The following is a 21168-nucleotide window of genomic DNA, read 5'->3' as shown; positions in this document are numbered from 1 at the left end:
ACATCCGCGACCTACCTGTCCAAGTCGTCTGGTTAGTTAGGACGAAAGCTTTGCACTGGGAGTAGCTGTCACAGATCTCGATGGCTTCGTTGACGTCAAACACGGAGAGGAGGCAGCCCTTATGGTGGTAAGATGGCCAGCATCTGTAGTTCTCATCAGGAATAAAAGCTTCAGGCACCCGTCTGTACTCTGCAAATAACCAGAGCAAAGCAATCGTTTTGAAAGCTCCAGCAAATTGCTTGTTTTTAACAGGCAAAGTTTATTATAACAGCTTAGGAGCAGGATATATGATGGAAAAGGTGACGGGCTAGACTGTACCAGCCCCGGTTTACTCCCAAACGTGTTTATAGCTCTGCACCTTACTTTCCTTTTCCTTTCCACCTTTCTTCTTCTCACCTTTTTCTCCAGAAAGCGTCTGTAAATAGTCTGTGCACAAAACCCCTTCCCCTTCCCCACTGCGTAGGCGAGGCTTTGGTTTTATTAGGAGTTTTACAGGAAGAATGTCCCATTGAATAAACAGCATCCACTTGAATGAACTGACTCACTGTCCCACTTCTCAACAGTGAGCGGAATTGTCGGGGTGAGACCCGACCAGGCGTTCCCAGCCCTCCCTCTCCCTCAGAAGAGCATGCTATTTTCCTCCGGCTCCTTTAGAGAAGGAAGAAAAGACGGGCTTTTAATTAAGCAAACTTTTTTTTTTCCCCCTTTTTTTTTTTTTTTCTTGCTCAGATTAGCACAAAAGGGGAGTCGCTCGATGGGCCTCCGAAGAGAAGGAGGCGGGGGGGGGGGGGGGGGGGGGAGGAGAAGGAGCATGTCAGCGTGGTCCTCGCCCAGCGCCTCCGTGCTGCCCTGCCGATCGCTCCTCTCCCTTGGCTGCCGTTCAGTCTCAGTTGCCTTTATGAGCTGCCTCTTGTTCTCTGTTCACAGCTCCTCTCACTTTCCCAGCCGCTGACGGGGCCGGGGAGGGGTGGGTGTGGGGGGGTGGTTCTCTAATGAATGCATCAGCAAATTCAACTAATCATTTATAAACATTTCTATTTAGCATCCAGGCGCACAAATCGACAGTTCCCTCCTGTCTGTCCCCCCTCCATCCTATTCAAAAAAAACCAAATAACATTCCGTATTTCTTCTAATTGTAGCCATTATGGAAAGCAGAGCTGCCGGCCCTGACTCACAGCCGATTCTTAAGTCACTTTGGTTCAGGCATTTTCTGCCTGACGTTGCAGATTCAGCCTGCTAGGATTTCAGACAGCACATTGTACGAACACCACCAAGTCAAAGGCGAGTGCGTCTGCTACTCTAAACTGCCAGTATTTCAACTGGGAAAAGAAGTACGCATCCACAAGTGCTCATTCACACCACGCAGTCTGAAATAGTGGGGAAAAAATGCACCAAATGCATATTTTTTTTTTTAAGCCTGGCTCATTAAAAGCATCATAAGAAACATTCACAACCAATAAGCAAAATCAGAGCTGATCATGTCCCGCTTAAATCAAAAGCAAAACAGTTTCCATTAATTCAGAAAATGCAGATTCACACAGAAGAAGAAGAAAAAAAATGCAGTTCTACATTACAAATGGTCATGTCTCCATCAAAAACACACGTATTTCTTCTGAAGAAAAGTCATAGCATAAATCAAACTGCTACTGGCTGGATAGGTAAAGTCCCTTTACTTTTGAATCTCTGTGTCAACTGTACAGTATAACAACAACAATTGAATGTAACTGAATAACGTCCTCTTATCTCTGTATGGTAACTGCTGGGTATTGATTTGTACCTCTCAGCCAAGGTCAGTAAAATGGTATGTGCAAATAAAATGCAAAAAAACCAATTCACTGTTGCTGGTGCCATATACACCAATCTGTACCCGTGTGCATGCCATGTCAACTGGATATAAAATGTGACTATCCACAACTTTTCTTCGCACAGCTACAGAAGTGCCACCTAACGCTGCAGAGGACGCCACAGAGGACGTTCACAGAAGGATGGCACTGCCTGTAGCTGAAGAAGATGAAGCATCTGCCTGATTCTCCGTGCCAGCAGGGACCGTGCCCTGGCCCTTCCCGCAGAGCCTGTAGGTCTCCGCACCGTGGCTGGGAGGGAGCTGCAGAATCCCTCAGCACATCCTCAGGGCACTAAGCAGAGCAACCCCACGGTCGCGTCATGTATTTCCGTCCATGCAAGGCAGGAGCCCACCTGGAAGACCCTTATTTTGAATTTTTTGACCGTTCAACTTTTAAACTCTTCTGCGTGCAGATATGCCTCTTAACACACCTATAGCACGCTCTTTCTTCTCGACACTGTTCCCGGTACAGTCCCTTCAGTCAGGGGTTAGGCTCTCAGCCGATGTCAACAGATTTCCAAAGAGTGGCAGTGATTTATGTGACCTGAGGTTCTGTCAGAGGTAGGAGATAAAGTTCTCCCTTTCCATTGACTTTTTCAAGGTGTCCAAGCCAGCTAAATCATTTGAGCAGCTTAGACACATTAATCGACAGAGTTGGGCCAGCAGTAACTGCGATGGTGACGGCGATGGCAAGGCCCTGGCCTGCGGGTGGCAGAGAGGATGGAAACCTCCATGCCGGTGCTTAGGGTGGTCTCACCATGCAGCAGAGCCCTGTGGCCGTCCCTACTCTCCTTGCTGCTCCCCGCCAGTTCTTTCACAAGGGAAACCACCACCATCTGCAGCAACTTATGGGAACACAGCAGCGAAACAGGTACACAGCACCATGACCCACATGCCAAGAGCATTTTCCTTGGCTGGGAGATCACCAAGCACCAGACACGTGAAAATATTATTGCCACTGCAGTCCAAGTGGAAGCATGGAGGCGCACGGGCTCCACAAAGGCAGCCAGACTGACACAGACCACTGAACTCCTGCAGTCTGGGCATCTGAGCCTCCTGCCCAGGCTGCCTGTGGGGAGGGGAGCGGGATGCAGCGAGGGGGAAAGGCAGGAAGGCAGCCCCTCTCCCCGCTGGCACGGCAGGCAGCAGGGATGGTTGCTCAGGGGCGCCTACCCCCAGGAGCATCCCGATGGGAAGGCGGCCACGAGAAGCAGCGAGCGGGACACGCGATGGCCTTGCACCCTGCCTCACACTCCCAAACCAGCCAGGGGCTCCCGCCACCCCGGGAAGCCAACAGGGGATCTCCTCTTAAACTATGACAGTCAGAACTGATCACAAACTCACTGCAACACCAACCGAGCGCTGGCCTGAGGAAACCGCATTTCTCTCCAAAACTCACTTGATCTCAAGCAGGGCAAGGTAGCTGCCTTCCCCGTTTGCACGGCGAAGGCAAATATCCCTGGAATCTCCTGTTTACACAGCGACAAATTAGGCAGCTGACCCCTTAGCCCCTATTTGTACGAGCTGCGAGGAAATGCACTCCTCTCACACGAACCAGAAGGGCGCTCCTGAAGGATGCCCCTCCGTCGAGATGTGCCCCGGCGATGCTGGGTGCCTCCTGCTCCTCCTTGCACTCTCCATTATCCCCAGCCAGCAGGAGAGCTGGGCTTCCCATACACCTCTGAATGATCACCCTGGTCACCACGCTGCAGTCACTTGCTCAATTAAGCAATACTCCACCGGTTTAAAGACAGCCCCAGCTCAGGTTTTTGTCCTGCCAAGACCTGAAACTTGCTTAAATGGAGTCCGTGGAATTTGAAGGCTCACGGCAGTAAATCACATCATAAAAAGGTCAAAGTTCTGGTCGATTTCCAGACTAATGGTGTTTAAAACCAATAAATACTTGCCTAATACTATAAATGCAGCCATAAATTTACACTTTGCATACATACACGTAGCTTGACACAGAGTACATAAAGTCTATCAAGGTAATGGCAAGGAATAGATGAGAGAAATGCAAGACGCTCCTACCGGTATCACAAAGGAAAAAGAATCCTTTTCTCCATCTATCGATTTTGTGAGGATCGAAGCAAATAAATGTAATACAGTAAGCCTGATCTTGATGTCACTTATGACAGATTTACTCCAGCTTAGCATACGGGAGCTCATTTGCTGCTCGCAGGTCTACAAATAAACCCCGCTAGGAAACATTTGTCCTGCCCTGTAAACATCTTGAAACTTCAAAATATCTTGCTATGCTGAATCTGGGCAATCCTCAAAAGTTTTGGTTGGCGACTCCTTTAATAGTTTTAAAATATTTTTACAAGTTTGCTCTGGTCAATCAAAACACACTGTTCCGATCAGGCCAAAATCCTCTTGGAAGTTAGTTTCTTACGGTGCTGGCCAGCCCCCGCAACAGCCACAGCGAGTTTCCAAACGAGCACCTCCTCGTGACAGGTAAGAGAGGCATCTTTAAAAGCCATCTCAGCATCACTGACTGGTGCAAGAGCTATAAAAAAAAAGCCAGTGCATTAAAATCTTATTGTAAATTTTTTCCATCAAAAATCACCTGCGTTGTCCCAAAGCCGACTACAATCTATAAACACACTCATTTTCACTGTACTAGACTGAATCATATAAATAACTCCACAAGTATATAATAAACTATGTGAAACCGCCTGTGGTTTCCCCCTTTTAGCTTGTTTGAATCACCCTAAATCTGACTTTAATCAGTCCTAATGACCATTTATTTCAGCCACAGCAGCCAGATTGCATTTTTACTACCAACTATACAACTACTTGTTGGAAATTTGCCCAGTTCTCTTTTCTAGTTATCACCTGCCAATACACCATGGGTCAACGAGACAGACGCAGTATTGGTCATCCTTGAGAGAGAAATCATGTTGCTCCTTTTCCTCCCTCCCCTTTTCCTCCACTCCCGAGAGGAGCACTGGCAGTCGACTCTGGATTTGCTTTTAATTGCTTTGCTTACAAGTAAGCAGAAAGAGCCTTGATCTTGCCAATCTCAGCAAAAAGCGGTATTGAGCAGCGTTTTGCTCTACAAACAGTCCCCACCGATTCCCAGGGAGCTTAAGGAGAACAGAATCGGATCCAAAATAGACAATAATACACTTATGTTTTTAGGATGCTTCATTTTACGCTGAAATTTTCCTCATGCTTCAGTACCTCCCATTTAAACATGCTTCTGACAACAAGCCTTGCAAAGCTTTATGCACACTTGGGCTATGGAAAGCTATTTTTCAGTACGTCTGAGAGAACGACATGCTAGGCGTATCCCGCCTGCTTCTGCCTTCAACCGTTTCTGACGAATCCCAACTGTCTGGAAGGACAGGCAGGCCTGGCAGGAGAGGGCTTTGCCATCAGACCGGGAGACAGCCCTGCTCCTCTGGTGAGTATTCCCGTCCTTTGGCTGTTTCCCGCATGCAGGCTGGAAGCAGAGTACGGCTCGCCTCTTTTTATATGCTTCTATTGTGCTTACAGTAGAGCCATATTTAAATCCGCATGCAGGCTGTCACCGAAACACACAAATAAATAAGGAGAAGAACGACATGTTCCTTTACATTTTATTCCCCTTAACGTGACACAGCTGGAGCGGCCTTCCTGCCTTGTGCCCCACGTCCCAGGGCCGCTCACTGGGGCTGCGGAGCTGCTCTGCACCCACGGCCGCCACTGCCGCTCACACCCACTTACTGATGGCAACTAGCCCCCGCTAGTGCCACAGACGCTTGAAAGCTGCATCTGGCTCATAAAAACAATGATGCTGATGATGGACGAGCCAGAAGGTGCCTAAGGTCAAATGCATGGGGTATTCAAGCTTAAAGACAGACGCCTACAGGATTTGTAAGACACTCAGTGACTTCGTTAGTGTTCTTGAAAGGAGCTGAGGTCCTAAGTCATCAGCGGAAAGCATTTTGCTGTACGCTGCTACCAGGTTGGACCTAGAGAAGTTTCGAAACAGGGGAACGTTGCTCAATGAACAGGGCATATGGTTTGCACGACGGCGGAGATAAGTGTGAGCAACAACCAACGGGTCACTATGCTGTTATACAGCCCCATTGTATTTCCAGTGCCATCAGGGTGCAAAAGAACCTGCTCCTGTGTCCCTCTGTGTGATGGGATTGCCCAGCTGCTGATGCGAAATCCCTCTGTGCCTTTCAGCCTGGAGAAGAGAGGGGTCCAGGGACACCTTCTAGCAGCCTTCCAGTACCTAAAGGGGCCTACAGGGGAGATGCGGAGGGGCTCTTTATCAGGGAGTGGAGCGATAGGACAAGGGGTAACGGTTTTCAACTGAAAGAGGGGAAATTTAGATGAGAAATTAGGAAGAAATTCTTTGCTGTGAGGGTGGTGAGGCACTGGAACAGGCTGCCCAGAGAAGCTATGGATGCCCCATCCCTGGAAGTGTTCAAGGCCAGGCTGGATGGGGCTTTGAGCAGCCTGGTCTAGTGGGAGGTGTCCCTGCCCAGGGCAGGGGGGTTGGAACCAGATGATCTTTAAGGTCCCTTCCAACCCGAACCATTCTAGGATTCTGTGCTTTCCCCCTCAGCCGGCCACAAAGCAGACGTCCCTGGGAAAGAAACACCAAATGCACAAGTGCCAGATAAAGCAGGAGTCTGGGCTGCGAGGACGGGGCTGTGGTATGTTCGCATCTGAGCCTTCGAGCGCCTTGAGCAGCATGCTTTTTGCCTTCGCATTGTGGCCTGCCGCAGGATACACAAACTGCCTCAAAAAATATTCCAGCAACTTTGCAAAATTTCTCTCTCGCGCTTACACATGTGCACACAAACACACCGCTCCCCTCGATTTCAGTAATTCTTGGGTGGATTTACAATTTCCTAAGCAGGTTGCTATAGTGACCCTGCAGAATATTTTTTCAAAACACTGTTGTACTATAAATGTTTACATACAGCATAATCCTGCCAAATTGTCTTAAGACAAAGGAAAACATGAAGTGTCTGTGCTTTATGTCCAGCCTTCCAGCTTTTTTAGCATTGAGAATGTACTTTCAACTAACGGCAGCAGCTAATTATGCCTTTCTGTGGGCTTGCACACCCTCAGGCCTAATAATGGGTCATCTATTAGCTTTAATGAATAACAAAGCTATCAGATTTACTAGTGTTAGCTGATTTCACGCATTTCTGAGTAAATTCTGAGTTAACTGAAGGGCTGGGGCTTAGCTCAAGGGCCAGACCCCCAGTTGGTACAAATCAGTAAGTAATAAAAACGTTGATACTGGGGCAGGGCTTTACTGATGAACATCAGTAGATTTTTTTATAGTCTTCTTAGTCTGGATAATTAATGGAACGATTTAATCATTTTTAGATAACATATGTCAGAAGAAATACGAGGTTCCTGTTTTAATTCACATTTTTCTGGATTCCAGCAAGAGAGACCAACAGTCAATGGAATATAAAAGTATTTGTTCATGGTGTTGTTTTAAACACTGTAATGTTCCTATATCAACATTAACAGTAGTGTGATTTATGATAACAGAACACATACATAGCTATCGAATGTCTCCCACGCCTCTACTCTGTTTCTAAGATACTAAAGCAAAGTCCAGAGCATAATATAATTTACAGCACTATAAAATCTTTTACAACTGAAGCACAGTGAAAGCTTAATATCCAAGACCTTCTGTAATATGACTATGTCATCTTGTTAAACTTTATTTATGGGAACACTAGGGTTGACAAGAACTTTCTTCGTGTCACTTCCCTACTGATTATCAATATCACCTTTCTCACTTCATGGTGTTCACAGGAGGAGGTCTTCCTTTCAAAAACATAGGTTCAGATAGATAATAGACTGTTTCCTCAAAGTTTATGTTTTAGTTATGGCCTTAGATCACTCGCCCGAGATCATGATCTCTTCTTCCCTAGCACGAATTTACAGTGTTCTATCCAAGACAATGGATAATTTAGCACTTAGACCTAACACAAATTCTGAAGCACCATTACCTGAACCTTCCGTGGGTTGTTTGGTTTTTTTTCCCAAAAAAGAAAACAAAACAAAATCTTGCAATTATTGGATCTGAATTCTCCTCTGGTTCTGCTTTTAGGATTTCAAAATAGATCACACACCATAAAGGCCTTATTTTGTCACAACCCTTTAGATGCCAGAGGAGACTGGCATTATTAATTCTTACCATTCCTACCATTTGAGAGAGCGAAAGTCCTGGGAGACAAGTCACCTTGTGAGATTTCCATCATCTGGAGTAAAACTGATGCAAACTTGTGCCTGCTCAATCTTGTCACACTGGCGTATGAATGCAAAGCTCTGATTAACTCCGATCTGGCCTAAGAACCACACCATCACCTCTAGTTTTATCTTAACCTAGCACTGGCTTGGAAAACACCCTCCTTGAACTTTCATTATGCTGCAGAGCAAGGCAGAAAAGGTTTAAAAAAAAATTCCACAACTTTAAAAATTTTTTTTCTTTGCCTTCAGAGAGTAACAGAGTGTCCAAATTACTCCATCTGCTCAGCTGTTCACCCATGGTTTCAGCAGTCAAGATGCCAGCTCAGCTGGGAACATCCTGCCAGCAGGAAGAGGTTGAGCCCTTGGACACCAAGTCCTTTCCAGCACCACTGTCACCTTCTCCTGCACCTTCACCGTGCCACAGAGGAACTGCTCATTCCATAATCTCTGGATCATTTCTAATTAATAATTTCTAATTCCATAATCTCTGGACTGAGAATATTAAAGATTAATTCTAGCATGGTGTCACCAGTCAAATACTGGTTGAAGAAGGCATGTGTTCAGAATAAAAGTGATACGAATGAGTAGGTAGGCGTATTTTCACCCTCACAATATAACTTCTTCATACTTTTCTGGCAAGGAAAGGGAGCCTTAAAATAGAAATAAATTACAACCCCTTTTCTGTTTGGTTAAAGTACCTTTAGAACAAACAAGAAACAGGCCTGCACATCTTAAAGGCATGGCAGCTAAGTCTGAAAACACATCTCATCTAAGCGTAATTTCCACTAAGATATCTGACTCCTCAGGCTTGCCATTGGTTGAGAACATTTTCCTATCAAGGAATTCAATATTACACTCACGGTCTCTACAATGTAGACTGGCCAAATATGTTACACAAAGCATCTATGACTTTTCTACATCTTTGCTCATGCTGTAGAGTGCCTAAGTCCATGAGCAGTGTCCTACAAATAAAAAGGGCTCCTTGGACAGAAGGTCGTTCCTAACCGTAAACACGGGTAGTGGATGCTGCGTTATATTATCCAGGACTCTACGGAATTAAACTAACACAAAAATGTGTAATTATTACAGTAGCCACACATACATGGAGCTCAGCTCCACATTGGTAGAAACCTGCAGCGTTACATTTGCTAGCGCTGTCCTAAGCTTCTCTCCCTGAGGTTCTTCATAAACATGACAGCCCTCTAAAATTCAAAACTTCATCTTGTCCTGATATGGCAGTTAAATCTGGAATCAACCAGCATCACAGAAAAACTTCAGCCCTCCTGGCACTTCTTCAACAAAGGACGTGTTTGTACTATTGATTGTGCTGCTGAAAATAATTTTGCTGTGTTGACAGGCATCACTCAGCACAGATTGTGATGAAAAGCTGAAAATTAGAAAGTTAAATGAACACCTGCAACAATTTTCCTGCCAATTTTACAACAAAATAAATATTGAATTATTCTGATAAGTGGGTCAAATTCATCCCTGGTGTCATGGCCCTTTGAGGTTAACAGCGCTACGACAGGAATGAATTCGGCTCCTGTGTCTCTTTCAGAGAGCAAATGCTTCACTGAACTTTTCAAACCCCCTGTGCCAACATTCATCTTCATTTAGAACCCATCTTTCCCTCTTTACTGAGCTTTTGCAGCAAAGCCATAATTTTCCTATCAACTTGCAGTCAATTATGTTGACAGTTTGACATGAATATTGTACGTACACAAAAATAATTTGCAAAACAGCTTTTCCAATTGTTAGGCTTAACAGTCATTTCCATCATACATAATCTTCTTTGACGTGTGTAATTCCACAAGCTATCCTTCCGGGAAGAATATGCATCCCTCTGTATCATAGCTGCTTGAATAGTTATTTTGCATACCTGTGGTGCTGCAGAGATTCTATGAAAAAGCTACTATTATACAGCTTCGTTTTCATCCTGTCCTTTTTTTTTTTTTGTTCCTTTTTCATTCTATTGCTACCAGACAGCTGAGGAACAGCTTATCTTCCTCTTGCAAAGCAAGCAAAAAATTTTAGTGTTCCAATCTACAAGTGCTTACGCAGCAAGAAATTCCTCTAAGTCCCAGGAACACCACGGAGGGTTACGGCATCTTGATTCCATTCCCCTCGACTCATGTTTGGGCAGGTTCTGATACACCAGCAGCAGAGGAGTGTGTGGATGAGATGAAAAATTCTGCAGATCTGCTATGGAGAGCAAGGCTCTCCCCTGGATTTCCTTACCCCTATTACAGCCTGCTCAGGCCTGTGGATGTGCAGCTACCTCATTTCATGAGAAGGGCTTCAGAAGGCACCCAGCAAGCACAAAGCAGACAACAGATTATCACGTGCATGATTTCAAGGGCCACTGAGCCCCGTTTTCTCCACATTTGCCCTTTCGAACCTCAAAATAAAGACAAAAGTCTCTAATTTTAAGTTTCGAGAAAAAACACTTTACCAGTTTTTGGCATCCGGGTCGTATTCTGCAGGTACTCTCCACTCTTATACAGATCCAAAACTCTCTCCAGCTGAGCAGCCGTCTCATCTATTCCCCAGTGAAGTTCTCCTTTAAAAGCACAGAAAAAGAATGAGTTAGGTGCGGACAAACCTGCACAGGACAAAATGAGGTCGCACTTGAATAAAGCCCTAAGCGTCAGAGCCCAGCGGTGCCCTGCTCTATGGCGGCGGCGTGATGTGGACGTGAAATCCCCCAGTTACTACAAACTGGGTTTGATACCTGGCACCAGCCAGGCGTGGCAAAGGCTGCCTCGTCCAGCTGGGAACCCCAGGCCTGCGGGCAGAAAACACGGCGGTGAGCTCCCCACAAGCGATGAGCTTTAGCCAATATAGACTTTGCTTGTTAATTAGCTATAGCCCGGCATCATTAACTTCCCCATTGAATGCACACAGTACAAGGTATAAAAAAACCCTAAAACAATGCACCAAAACCCCTCAAATCAGATTTACAGGCACATGCAACTGCTCTTGTCCCAAAGGCACTACCTTGGTAATTAGCAAAGATTAGGAAAAAATTCTTTGCTGTGAGGGTGGTGAGGCACTGGAACAGGTTGCCCAGGGAAGCTGTGGATGCCCCATCCCTGGAAGTGTTCAAGGCCAGGCTGGATGGGGCTTTGAGCAGCCTGGTCTAGTGGGAGGTGTCCCTGCCCAGGGCAGGGGGTCAGAACTAGATGGTCTTTAAGGTCCCTTCCAACCCAAACCATCCTATGATTCTATGATCTTTGGTAATGTCTCTTGCCTCTGGCTTCTGAGGTATAAAAGCACCACTGCTACCATTGGCAATGAGGAAGTATCCTTTTTTTGATCCTTAAAATTCCCCTCGACAGAGACACAGGTTCCTCCAGATCCTGCAAGGAATTGCATTCGGATGCAGTTCACCCCAGTGCTAAGATGTCAGGAGGAAATAAATACCTCTGTGAAGCCTAGATAAAATCTCAAAATGGGATTTCTCTGGTATACAGGGCCACTCCTGCTTTCTCTGTATGGGGGAAATCTTATCCTGGATAGAAAAACAATCTGGTTCTATCATACTGAACATAAAAGCAGCATCCCCCACATCCCAAATGTGATAGTCACACTAAAAAAGGATGTATTTGGCATTGTCATGTTTATTGCGATTACCTGTTGCATTGAGTATCTTATCCAGTAACGGTCTCAGTGAGGATGGAGCACTGTGTGGAAGAAGGTACGTAAAAAAAAACCTGCAACAGAAAAGTAACCCATATTGAAAAATTAAAAAAAAAAAAAAAAAGTTTAAAAATGTCTGTTAACTACTGAATGACTTAAGGAATAAAATTCCTACTGCTTATAAGCCACTGACCTATTCAGGAAATATACTTATATTCTATAGTCAAATAAATATATAGCTGAGACTATTCACACAGCTGTCTGGCATACCTAGACCATGCTGTTACATACAATGCTGCCTTGTAACTATGTGTAAATGTTCCATTAATACAGAAATTTGCTATGAAGCCCCGTGGATTGTGATTATTTGCAAAGCTGTCTGTACTTTAATAAACCAAAAGGATGCCATCAACTCCAGAAGTCTTGGGGTTTTTTTGAAACCTTGAGAGCGCATAAATCAAATTTCTGCTCATTTCAAATAATTGACTATTCTTTTTTTTCTACAGTTTTCTTAGAATTTCAAATGAATTGCGAGGAGAAAGCCTTCTTCTATTGTTTTAGTGCCACCGCAATTCAGAATGTCTTCTTTGCTCTCACCATTTATCTGAATTCAAGATGCATTCATGTACATATTCATTGACGGATGTATATCCTTCATTTTAACATTTTTAATTACAAAAGAAAAAACAACATGCCTTTACCATCACTTGACGTATACTTAATTTTCACATTTTTCCTTGAAATTTCTATTACTCTGCCGATATTACTACCCATTGCAAAGTCAGTGTCATAGCAACCTAAGATAGAGATGGACAGTTTAGGATCTGACAACACAAATAGAACTATCAGACATAAATATTAGGCAACGAGCAGAACAGGAATATAACTGGGAAATTGCCCTGCTTTACATCTAACCTGCGAAGTAGATGGTTTTTTTCATATACAGAGACCACATTGTCAAATAGAAACCTCCAGGGACTCATACTCAGGAGGGAGACTAGCAGATGTCTTACATAAGCACAAATTAAAAAATGATGTTACCAACAGCAAAAATTGATGATAGACACAGGTATTATTGAGCTGACATATTCCACTTGCACAATGAATACGTCCTTGAGATTTTAACTCCCTTTTTCATCCCTTCTAAATATTATAATTATTATTTAAAGATATAATGAATAATATAAATGCCATTTTTGTATTATTAATACATTTAAATATACTGATTAAGCGGGATTATCCCCAGGTAGGTTTTCTTAGCGATGCGTATGAAACAGCTAACATAAACACATACAGAAACCTAAAGAGCAGCATAACATTTGTAATGAATAATTTGTCTGGTAAATTTACCAGACAGTGAGGTAAATTTACCTCACTTTTTTGGTTTAGAGATTATCCATCAGCAGAGTCCGGCTGATTGCGAATAGTCCTTCGCAAAAATTTGGCAGCTGTCATTTACTTTGCTAAACGCTGGACGGACGCGAGTCACGGAGGTTATTGTTTTTCCGTGGCTATATAAATATACGACTTGCTCTAATGCAAACACCCACATGCGAAATTCTGACATGTAGAGACATTGGCGCCTGCACAACTTAATTGCAGGAACATTTGTTATTCATCGATTCCAGGGCCAGTGGCATCCCTTGTGATCTGCATAACGCAGATTGTCAGATCCTTTTACATTTGTTCCTACAGCCTCTTTTTCCTTTCTTTTTTCTTTTTGAGAACGATCTGATCTTAATTTAAGAATTGTCAATGACGGAGAATTCATCTGAGCCATTGGTTAATAATTCAAAATATTAATTATCCCTACTTTTAAAGCTGTCCAGTGCTTTGCAAATTGTTCCTCCAAACATTTGGAGGAAAACCCGTAGAGCCACATTTGCGACAGAAGGTAACCATGTGAAAGTCAAGACGGGCCAGTTCCTGCGCAGTGGAGTTTTTTTGAAAATGTTTTCTCTCCTTTAATTATTTACCTCATAAAGAAACCAGCTAGATAGGCTAATTACGCGTTCAAGGCTAGGGCCTGCTATATTTTAAAACTGCAAGGGGTTTATGTGCTGTTTGACATATCGCTGCTTTTGACTTCTACCTAACAGCACCAGCAACCCCGTCCTGAGGGCAACCCCTAACCCCACAGCCACAGAGTGCATCACGAAAATATGAAATTAGCCTGTACCTAACAACCTGAAGATTTAGCTTTCCAAGACAAGCGCACAGAGCCTGTCGCTAATGCCCTAGCAGAGGCGGTCGCGGCCCAGCCTAGCATGGATCTGCTGTTGGACAAAAACCCGCTGTCTCCACCGAATTAAGCGCAAGCAGGGGCTGAAAACACTGGGGCGTGGTTCAAAAGCGATCCTGAGAACTGTAATCGGAGAAGAAGACCCCTTCCTTCAGCCAAGACCAGCCACCTGCCACGAGCCCACCGCACCGCAGGCGCGTCCCCCCGCTTACGACCCAGACGGATGGGTGCCTGCTAAAGGTTTCTTAGCCGGACCAGTACAAACTGTCTTAACCAAAAGCTAGCAAGCTAAGCAAGATCTTTAAGCCAAGCAAATGGAAACGGAAAATTCTGCAGGACAGACTGAAAACTGCGCTGCGCAACTGCAGATGGCTGTCATGTGGTGCAGCCCATTTCAGTGTGGTCAGCTAATGCAACACACATGCTGGTGAGCGCCCTGGGACCAAAGCAGAAGACTCTCTTTGGAGCGGCCTCTCCTCACTGTGGTCTGGCAGGCAGTGAATGGCACGATACTTGAAAGGGAAGTCTGAGAAATGAGCACACCATGATGGCATTGCTTTGAGATCCTCCATCCTCCTATCTGCACCAGACAAGGCGGCCGCCTGCCCCAGCAGTGCCCGTCAGCAGGAGCGGTGGTGGCAGGACACGGCACTGAGCATCGGCTACCGGCTCCCCGGAAAGCAGCGACATGGCTCCCCAGCATCCCGGGCCCAGCCCTCTGAGGGAAGCAGTGGCCGACAGGGGAGAGCCGAGACCACAACACAAACCCATTGCCCAGAAGGACTGCGCTGTAAATACGGAGAAACCTTTCAAATCAAATTTGGAAGACGGATGTGTTGGCCGAACGCTTTCTTCAACGTGGCCGACTGGTCTGGTGTGACCCATCACCTATGTGTCCCCTGTCATGGGCACTGCGCTGCTGGGAGCGGGAGCAGCACCACAGAATCACAGGATCGTCTAGGTTGGAAGGCGCCTTTAAAGCCATCGAGTCCAACCATTAACCTAACGCTGCCAAGCCCACCACCAAACCATGTCCCTCAGCACTACATCTACACATCTTTTAAATACCTCCAGGGATGGTGAGTCAACCACTTCCCTGGGCAGCCTGTTCCAATGCTTGATAACCCTTTCTGTGAAGGAATTTTTCCTAATATCCAATCTAAACCTCCCCTGGCGCAACTTGAGACCCTCTCCTCTTGTCCTGTCGCCTGTTACTTGGGAGAAGAGACCCAGGAGCCAGTCCCCCAGTGCCTGGCCACGCAGAGACGAGGGGCTGGGAGGGGAGGGGGGTGAAAAGGAGCACCCCTTGCTTCCACAGGTTTGGCATTACGCCCCAGATGGTCAGTGATTGAGGGGGCTCTGTTGTGGCCCCTGAATCATCTCAGCGCAGAGCTAATGGGCCCCCACCTCCACAGGCACCGTTATTCCACTCGTATGAAAATCTCTGCTTGGGTGAAGAATTCAGTGGAATGAACCCAACGTAAAATTAGACCGACAGCGGTGAATCACACTCAAAGCATGCAGAACATTTCCAAAGCTATAAATGCTACGTATTTTCACAAACAAAACAATTATTCATGGCTTCACTTACTCTTGGGTAACGGTTCTGAGACAATACGTACTCGTTGATGTGAATAACTAGAGAATGCTGGAGACTTTTTGCTCGCTCTTAATTCACTTTCACCTTACCCGATCACGTACCTGTAGGCGTTGTAGAGATTCCTCTTCTCATTCATATTCTGACACCGTCCCTCAACCGAACAGGGCAGGGTGAAGTTTCTCGCGGGGAATTCCATGAAGCAGTCGCTGTTACTGGTGCAAGAGCTCTCCTCGATGCTGGCATCGTCCAGATCCGTCACCTTCAGTTCCCCATCCACGATCACGAACTGCCGAGGGCGAAAATCCAGTAATGTCACGGAGCCCAGAGGAGAGTGAGCCAAATAATGCAGAAGCCGAACTAAGCTGAGACATATCTGAAATGCAAAAACGTGGGTACCTTGCGTTATTTTCTCAGTACAAAGTACATAAAGGAAACCACTTTAGCTGAAGATATGTTCATAAATATATGACTTAATGTAAGCGTTATAACTTATCCTCAGAACTGAATCCTGCAACTAAGGTATTTTTCATAGGATTAACATAGTTGATTGTAAAACCCTTAGAGACTTGAAACAAAAATAAGCTTCTTTACCAGTGCTTTCCCACAGTATTCTTGACGCAAGGCTCATTGTTGCTATTCTTACTTTTAATAGAAATAAAAGCATTAACTTTTAATAACACATTACGCACAGGCCTTGACCACGCAGCCTGATGCTGCTCTTTTACAAACTCCAGATCTGGGAAGTTTTGGCCGGACCGCCCCACGCCTGGAGCTCCAACTGCAGACGGTGTCTGTGTTGCCTCCATACTGATCCTGCCTTTTGACTGCTTTTATAATTTTTTTTTCCACTGGTTCCTCTTATGTTTGCCTTTTTCCGGGGGAGAAGGAAGCAAATTCCCAGAAAGAGGAGCTCCACAACTCCTCCGTAACTCTTTGTTGTGCCTCAGGGTACGGGTATATGTCCATCGACCTTGGTGGACCCGCATCTGCCACTTGGAGGTTGGGGTGGGAGCTCTGTGCTGACGCTGCACTTTTCGATTGCAGGTTAGGAACTTGAGTAAGTATTACTAGACAGCAAACCCAACGAATGTTGAACTCAGCCCCCTTACCAAAGTACTGGTTTCAATTCTTGCATCCCTTTAGAGTCCACTATGTAACGTATTAATGTAAATGTAGCATTAATATGAACACAGTTAAATACTGGAATTTTTATTCTATGTGTTAAATTAACAACAGGTCTTATTCAGTCTAGCAAGCTTTTTATTGTTTACATATAGTCTTTGGTTTTGGTTAAAATACACTGTTAAGGCCACGTGCATTGAAGTAGTCAAATCCAAATTCAGTCCCGGGGCATAAATGGTATACCCAGGGGAGCACCTAAACACATCCTTCATCAGAAAGCTGAGCACGTTTGAAGTTATCCCTCAGAGACCCTTTGCCTGTGGGACATTAGGACTACCGTACACTTCTGTAATCGTTTTCCTGCTTGACCAGGCTAGAACATTTTCATCCTACTTAACAGGATACCACAGTTCACATGCAGATGCCTGCAGGTGTAGATGAACTCATGCCTGGTTATGAGACGCCAGACCTGACCATCCTTTTCTTCCTCTGGAAGGACACAGGACTCATGTATGTGCCATCCCGCAACACGCTGTATATAAAAGGCACATCCCACCCAAACTAACCCATAATATGCGTATCTTCAAATGCCAACGAACCCAGAATGTAGCTTGGATAAAAACATAGGTTGCCATCTGGAATTATTGCCGTTTCTCAAACGCCAAGACGCCCCTGCTCCCGCACTGGGAACCTCTGTGACCAACCCCGATGGGCTGCTGCCCTGCGTACCTGCTGCCAGGCACTGCAAATGCCCCGCTACGACAAGCTTTAAGCACACAGACAAAGGCTTTGCTCTGTATCACGCCATTCTGCTGAGTGTAGATCTGGGGAGCAAGCTTACTGCTGAGTCGTCAACACAAGGAAATTATTATTTGTAGGAATAAGGTCATATATTTAGACAGTCGTTTTCAGGACTGGACCACAAACAAGTCTCACCTATCAAGAAGACGTGATTTTATTTCCTCCGCCGTCCCTGCGTTAGTTGCGTCCTAGACAAGCTAATGAGCACAACATTATCTCCGACGTCATTACGGTGGGCACAGGAATGTTTCATCTGTAATTCCACCTCTGTGAATCAGCTCAGCACCTTCATCTAATTCTCCTTCATCTCCCTTTGCAATTGCTTGCTCAGAAATATCCATGCTGGATGGAAACATCCCTGTTTATTACCCATAATCTAACACATCTCTTGGTCATTTACTTCATACACAGTTGCCGCTACAGTCCATTATGTGCATTCCTGGGATGAGATAAGCCAAAGACAGGTCCCGTGTTTCAGGAGCTGTGACGAGCACCTCTACCACTTATCACGAGCACACTCCTTTCAGGACAAGGCAGCTGAAGCTTAGGGCAGGGAACACACTTGCTCCGTCTATAGAAGTAAAATAAACTCTGCCAGGGAACATTCCTGGGCACAGAAACTTAATCCCACACGTACACTTGCTCGCATGGTCTCTGGCCTGAGTCCAACCGGGACCAAGGCTACTCTCCAGCACCGTCCCCAGGCATGATCCAGAAGGAAGCACGACCCAGCGACCACTTCCAACCGGCACCCTGCGTGCAGCCACCCGGCCTTCAGAGAGTGCGAGAATTCAACCGTACGGATGTGGGCAGCACCTTGCCGCTTCGTCTCCGAGATCAGTTGGGCGCACATTGAATTTTCTGGTAGAGGTGTAGCTGTGCAATCCAAAGCGGGTTAGATGAAGACTGCTGCTGCCTCGCAATGTCTTAGGAGTGAGTTAACCTCAGCCGATGACACGTCCCAACATATACTGAGCTGAGCGAGACAGCGGTGTCTTGATCAAAGCATTGCTGCAGTCTGGCTTCATTCTGGACAAATTAAGTGTGACCTTCGTGCTCCTGGTAAACTGCCAACGCAGTGGACAACCCGGGTTTGAGATTTGTGTACATTTATTTCACTCTTCCCCCAGTAAAAAACGAACAGAGCAGGAAGCAGTAGAAAACAACTCTAAAACCGACCTATGATAAGGATCAGCAGCGAAATGTAACATCCTTCTATTGTTTAAATCCCAGTTGCAGAGCACAATGCTCAACGCCAAAAAATCCTGGGCCTTGAGCTTTAACAAGTAAGAAATGTTTGAAGATATCATGTAAAAAGCATATAACTAGATAACATTGACATACAAAACAGCACAGTATCTTAAACTCTGCAGAAGGGGAGTGCTAAATGTTGTTTCTAAACCAAGATGCAAAGTAAACATTTAATAAACGTGAATTGCACTGCATAGTACATAACCCCTGGTTCAGGCTTGATGTTCTTTTGAATTCATTGCTCTCTCAAAGGTCCTTCTAAAACAGTTGTTACTCACTCGAAATCTGTCTTCCCAGGAAGTCTGTAAAAGCTGGATCATCTCTAAAGGCGAGCCTAGTTCAGTGATGGTCGTCAGCGTGTCTGGGATGTCGTTGCTATCTTGGTAGCAATAGCCATAGAGCTGAAAAAAAATCACAACCAGGCAATATTAGCGTAAGGTATCTCGGCGTGCTTCTACATTTCTCCCTGGATGAGGTGCAAAGTAAGCGTTTCTTACAAGGCTCTGAGCTCTACACACTGTATTGCCTTGAAGTCACCCCCCATCCCACCCCCAATAGCTTTTGTGTCCTCTCATTTGAGGAACACTCCCCAGTTAGCTCGCAGAGCCTCTCGTGGGCACCATACAGCACAAGGCCAGTGATGTGCCCCCTGCGTACCCCTCTGTACAAGAACTTATCTCAATGAATGTTTAAGAAAAAAACATAATCAAAATATCCAGGAACACAGAAATGGAATCTATCTGAGGAAAATAAGTTTAGGCTATGCAATACCTGCCTAAATAAGACTCATTTTCTGCTTAAAAGACATCACAAAATAGCTTTTAATGACATTTCCCATAGGACTACTGTTTGTACATTGAGTGGCAATGTGCAGTTCAATGACACGGTAGCTCGAAAAGCAACTGCAATGCCAAAACTTCTTTTCCCAGCCAGACATTGCCTCTTGCTATACTTGATGGACTTCCGTGTGCAGTGTCGTTAAAGAGGGGCAAATACTCCAAAACATTATCTGCCAGTAGCTTCTTCAATTTAAAAGCATTTAAATGGCAATTTCGGCTATGCTCCAGCTCCTTCTTGTATTTGCTTTCCAAGGACATTTGAATGATTAATTTTCACTTGCACAAATAATTGCACAAGAAGAATATTTAGAGACTGTGGAGGAGAGATGTCTTGCTTTATATGGAGTGGGACAATGTCTGTCAGGACTGGGGGACAGGCTTTTACAAACTCCCTGCCAAGCCCTGGCAGAGAGGCAGTTAAATGAGCTTGTGATAAGGATCTGATTGCAACTTTCCAGCCAGAACAGCATGCACATGAAATAAAATTAAATGTAATCTCTGCCCCCAGCCAAATAAACCATGCAGTAAAAGGGTCTGCGTGAAAACACGGCATTAAAAAAAACCGCCCTGCTGCTATTCCTCTGCTGCCTTCTCCCGAGTAATGTGACTTTTTTTAAAAAAAGCTCAGGGAAGATGATGAGATTGTCCTCTGAGCTGAGGGGACTCAGATACGGCCCTGCAGAAGAAGCCGGGCTCACGCAGCCCGGAACGGGGACCAACCCCAATGCGGCAGGAGAGCAGGGAGCCAGACCAGCCCTCGCCATCACCGGAGGGAGCGGTGCCAGGCTGAGCACAACCATCCCCTGTGAGCGTATTCGAGTCTCCAGCATGTTCTTACGGCTTGTGACCCTCCGGGTCACAAGAAAAGCAAAGACCAGGCTAAAAGTCAGCAAACACGGGATTTGTTACGGACCGTTCTGTCGGCTCTGACTGTAGCTGGCTGCATCCAAACGAAAAAAGGGTGCCAAAAAATGTAAAAGAAGTACACAATTTTTCTTCTTGGTGTAAAAACGGCACTGTATTTCAAAACAGCTGCTTAAACACAGACATTAACCTAAACACAAAAAGAGCTAGAAGATTTTATTTTAAAACACGCCGAAAAGATTTTGGCATCGATGCACAACAAAGAATTTGTGATAGATGTCAATATGAACATTCGTAATAGGAAAAGGGACCGTTCTCTTTTCCGCCACAACCACAAAAAAGATTGCAACAGCAATCATTTTTTAATCTAGATTCACACCGGACTTGGTTTTGTTCCTTGTCATCCGTGACACCATTTTTGTGCAGCTTGTTGACAGGAGTTAAATCTTTGTGTGCTGCAAACTATCTTAGAGGATCACATCAGCACAATTCTGTTTAAGCCTTCCGAACTAACAAAAAATGAAATGAAATTAAAATATTTAATACGATATATAACTTTCCTCGGAGACAAGCTGGATTCTGCAGTCCTTACTAGGTGTTTCACATCTCTCTTGCATAGGGGCAGACTCAGAAGGCAGGATGAAGCTCAGGAGGTTTGAAAACCCTCACTTCCGAGTGTCAAAATCTAACATCTGTTTCTTCATCATCTGCAGAGTTCAGCTCTTGTCTTTAGCACAGTAATACTATC

At 45.2% G+C, this 21168-nt stretch overlaps 1 protein-coding gene across 1 annotated transcript in view; it reads right to left on the bottom strand.

Moving 5' to 3' along the window:
• Window positions 1-21168, bottom strand: part of PKDCC (protein kinase domain containing, cytoplasmic) — a 39580-nt gene that overhangs the window by 5647 nt on the left and 12765 nt on the right. The window contains exons 2-6 of the mRNA XM_054196569.1: window positions 18996-19118; window positions 15645-15916; window positions 11696-11775; window positions 10515-10622; window positions 16-189 (exon numbers count right to left, since the gene is read on the bottom strand). Coding sequence (XP_054052544.1) covers window positions 16-189; window positions 10515-10622; window positions 11696-11775; window positions 15645-15916; window positions 18996-19118 — 757 coding nt within the window. The remainder of the gene's footprint in view (window positions 1-15; window positions 190-10514; window positions 10623-11695; window positions 11776-15644; window positions 15917-18995; window positions 19119-21168) is intronic.

This window comes from Rissa tridactyla, chromosome 3, assembly GCF_028500815.1.
Source record: "Rissa tridactyla isolate bRisTri1 chromosome 3, bRisTri1.patW.cur.20221130, whole genome shotgun sequence".
In the NCBI taxonomy this organism is placed as follows: domain Eukaryota; kingdom Metazoa; phylum Chordata; class Aves; order Charadriiformes; family Laridae; genus Rissa; species Rissa tridactyla.
This window is presented reverse-complemented; position numbering and strand designations above follow the sequence as displayed.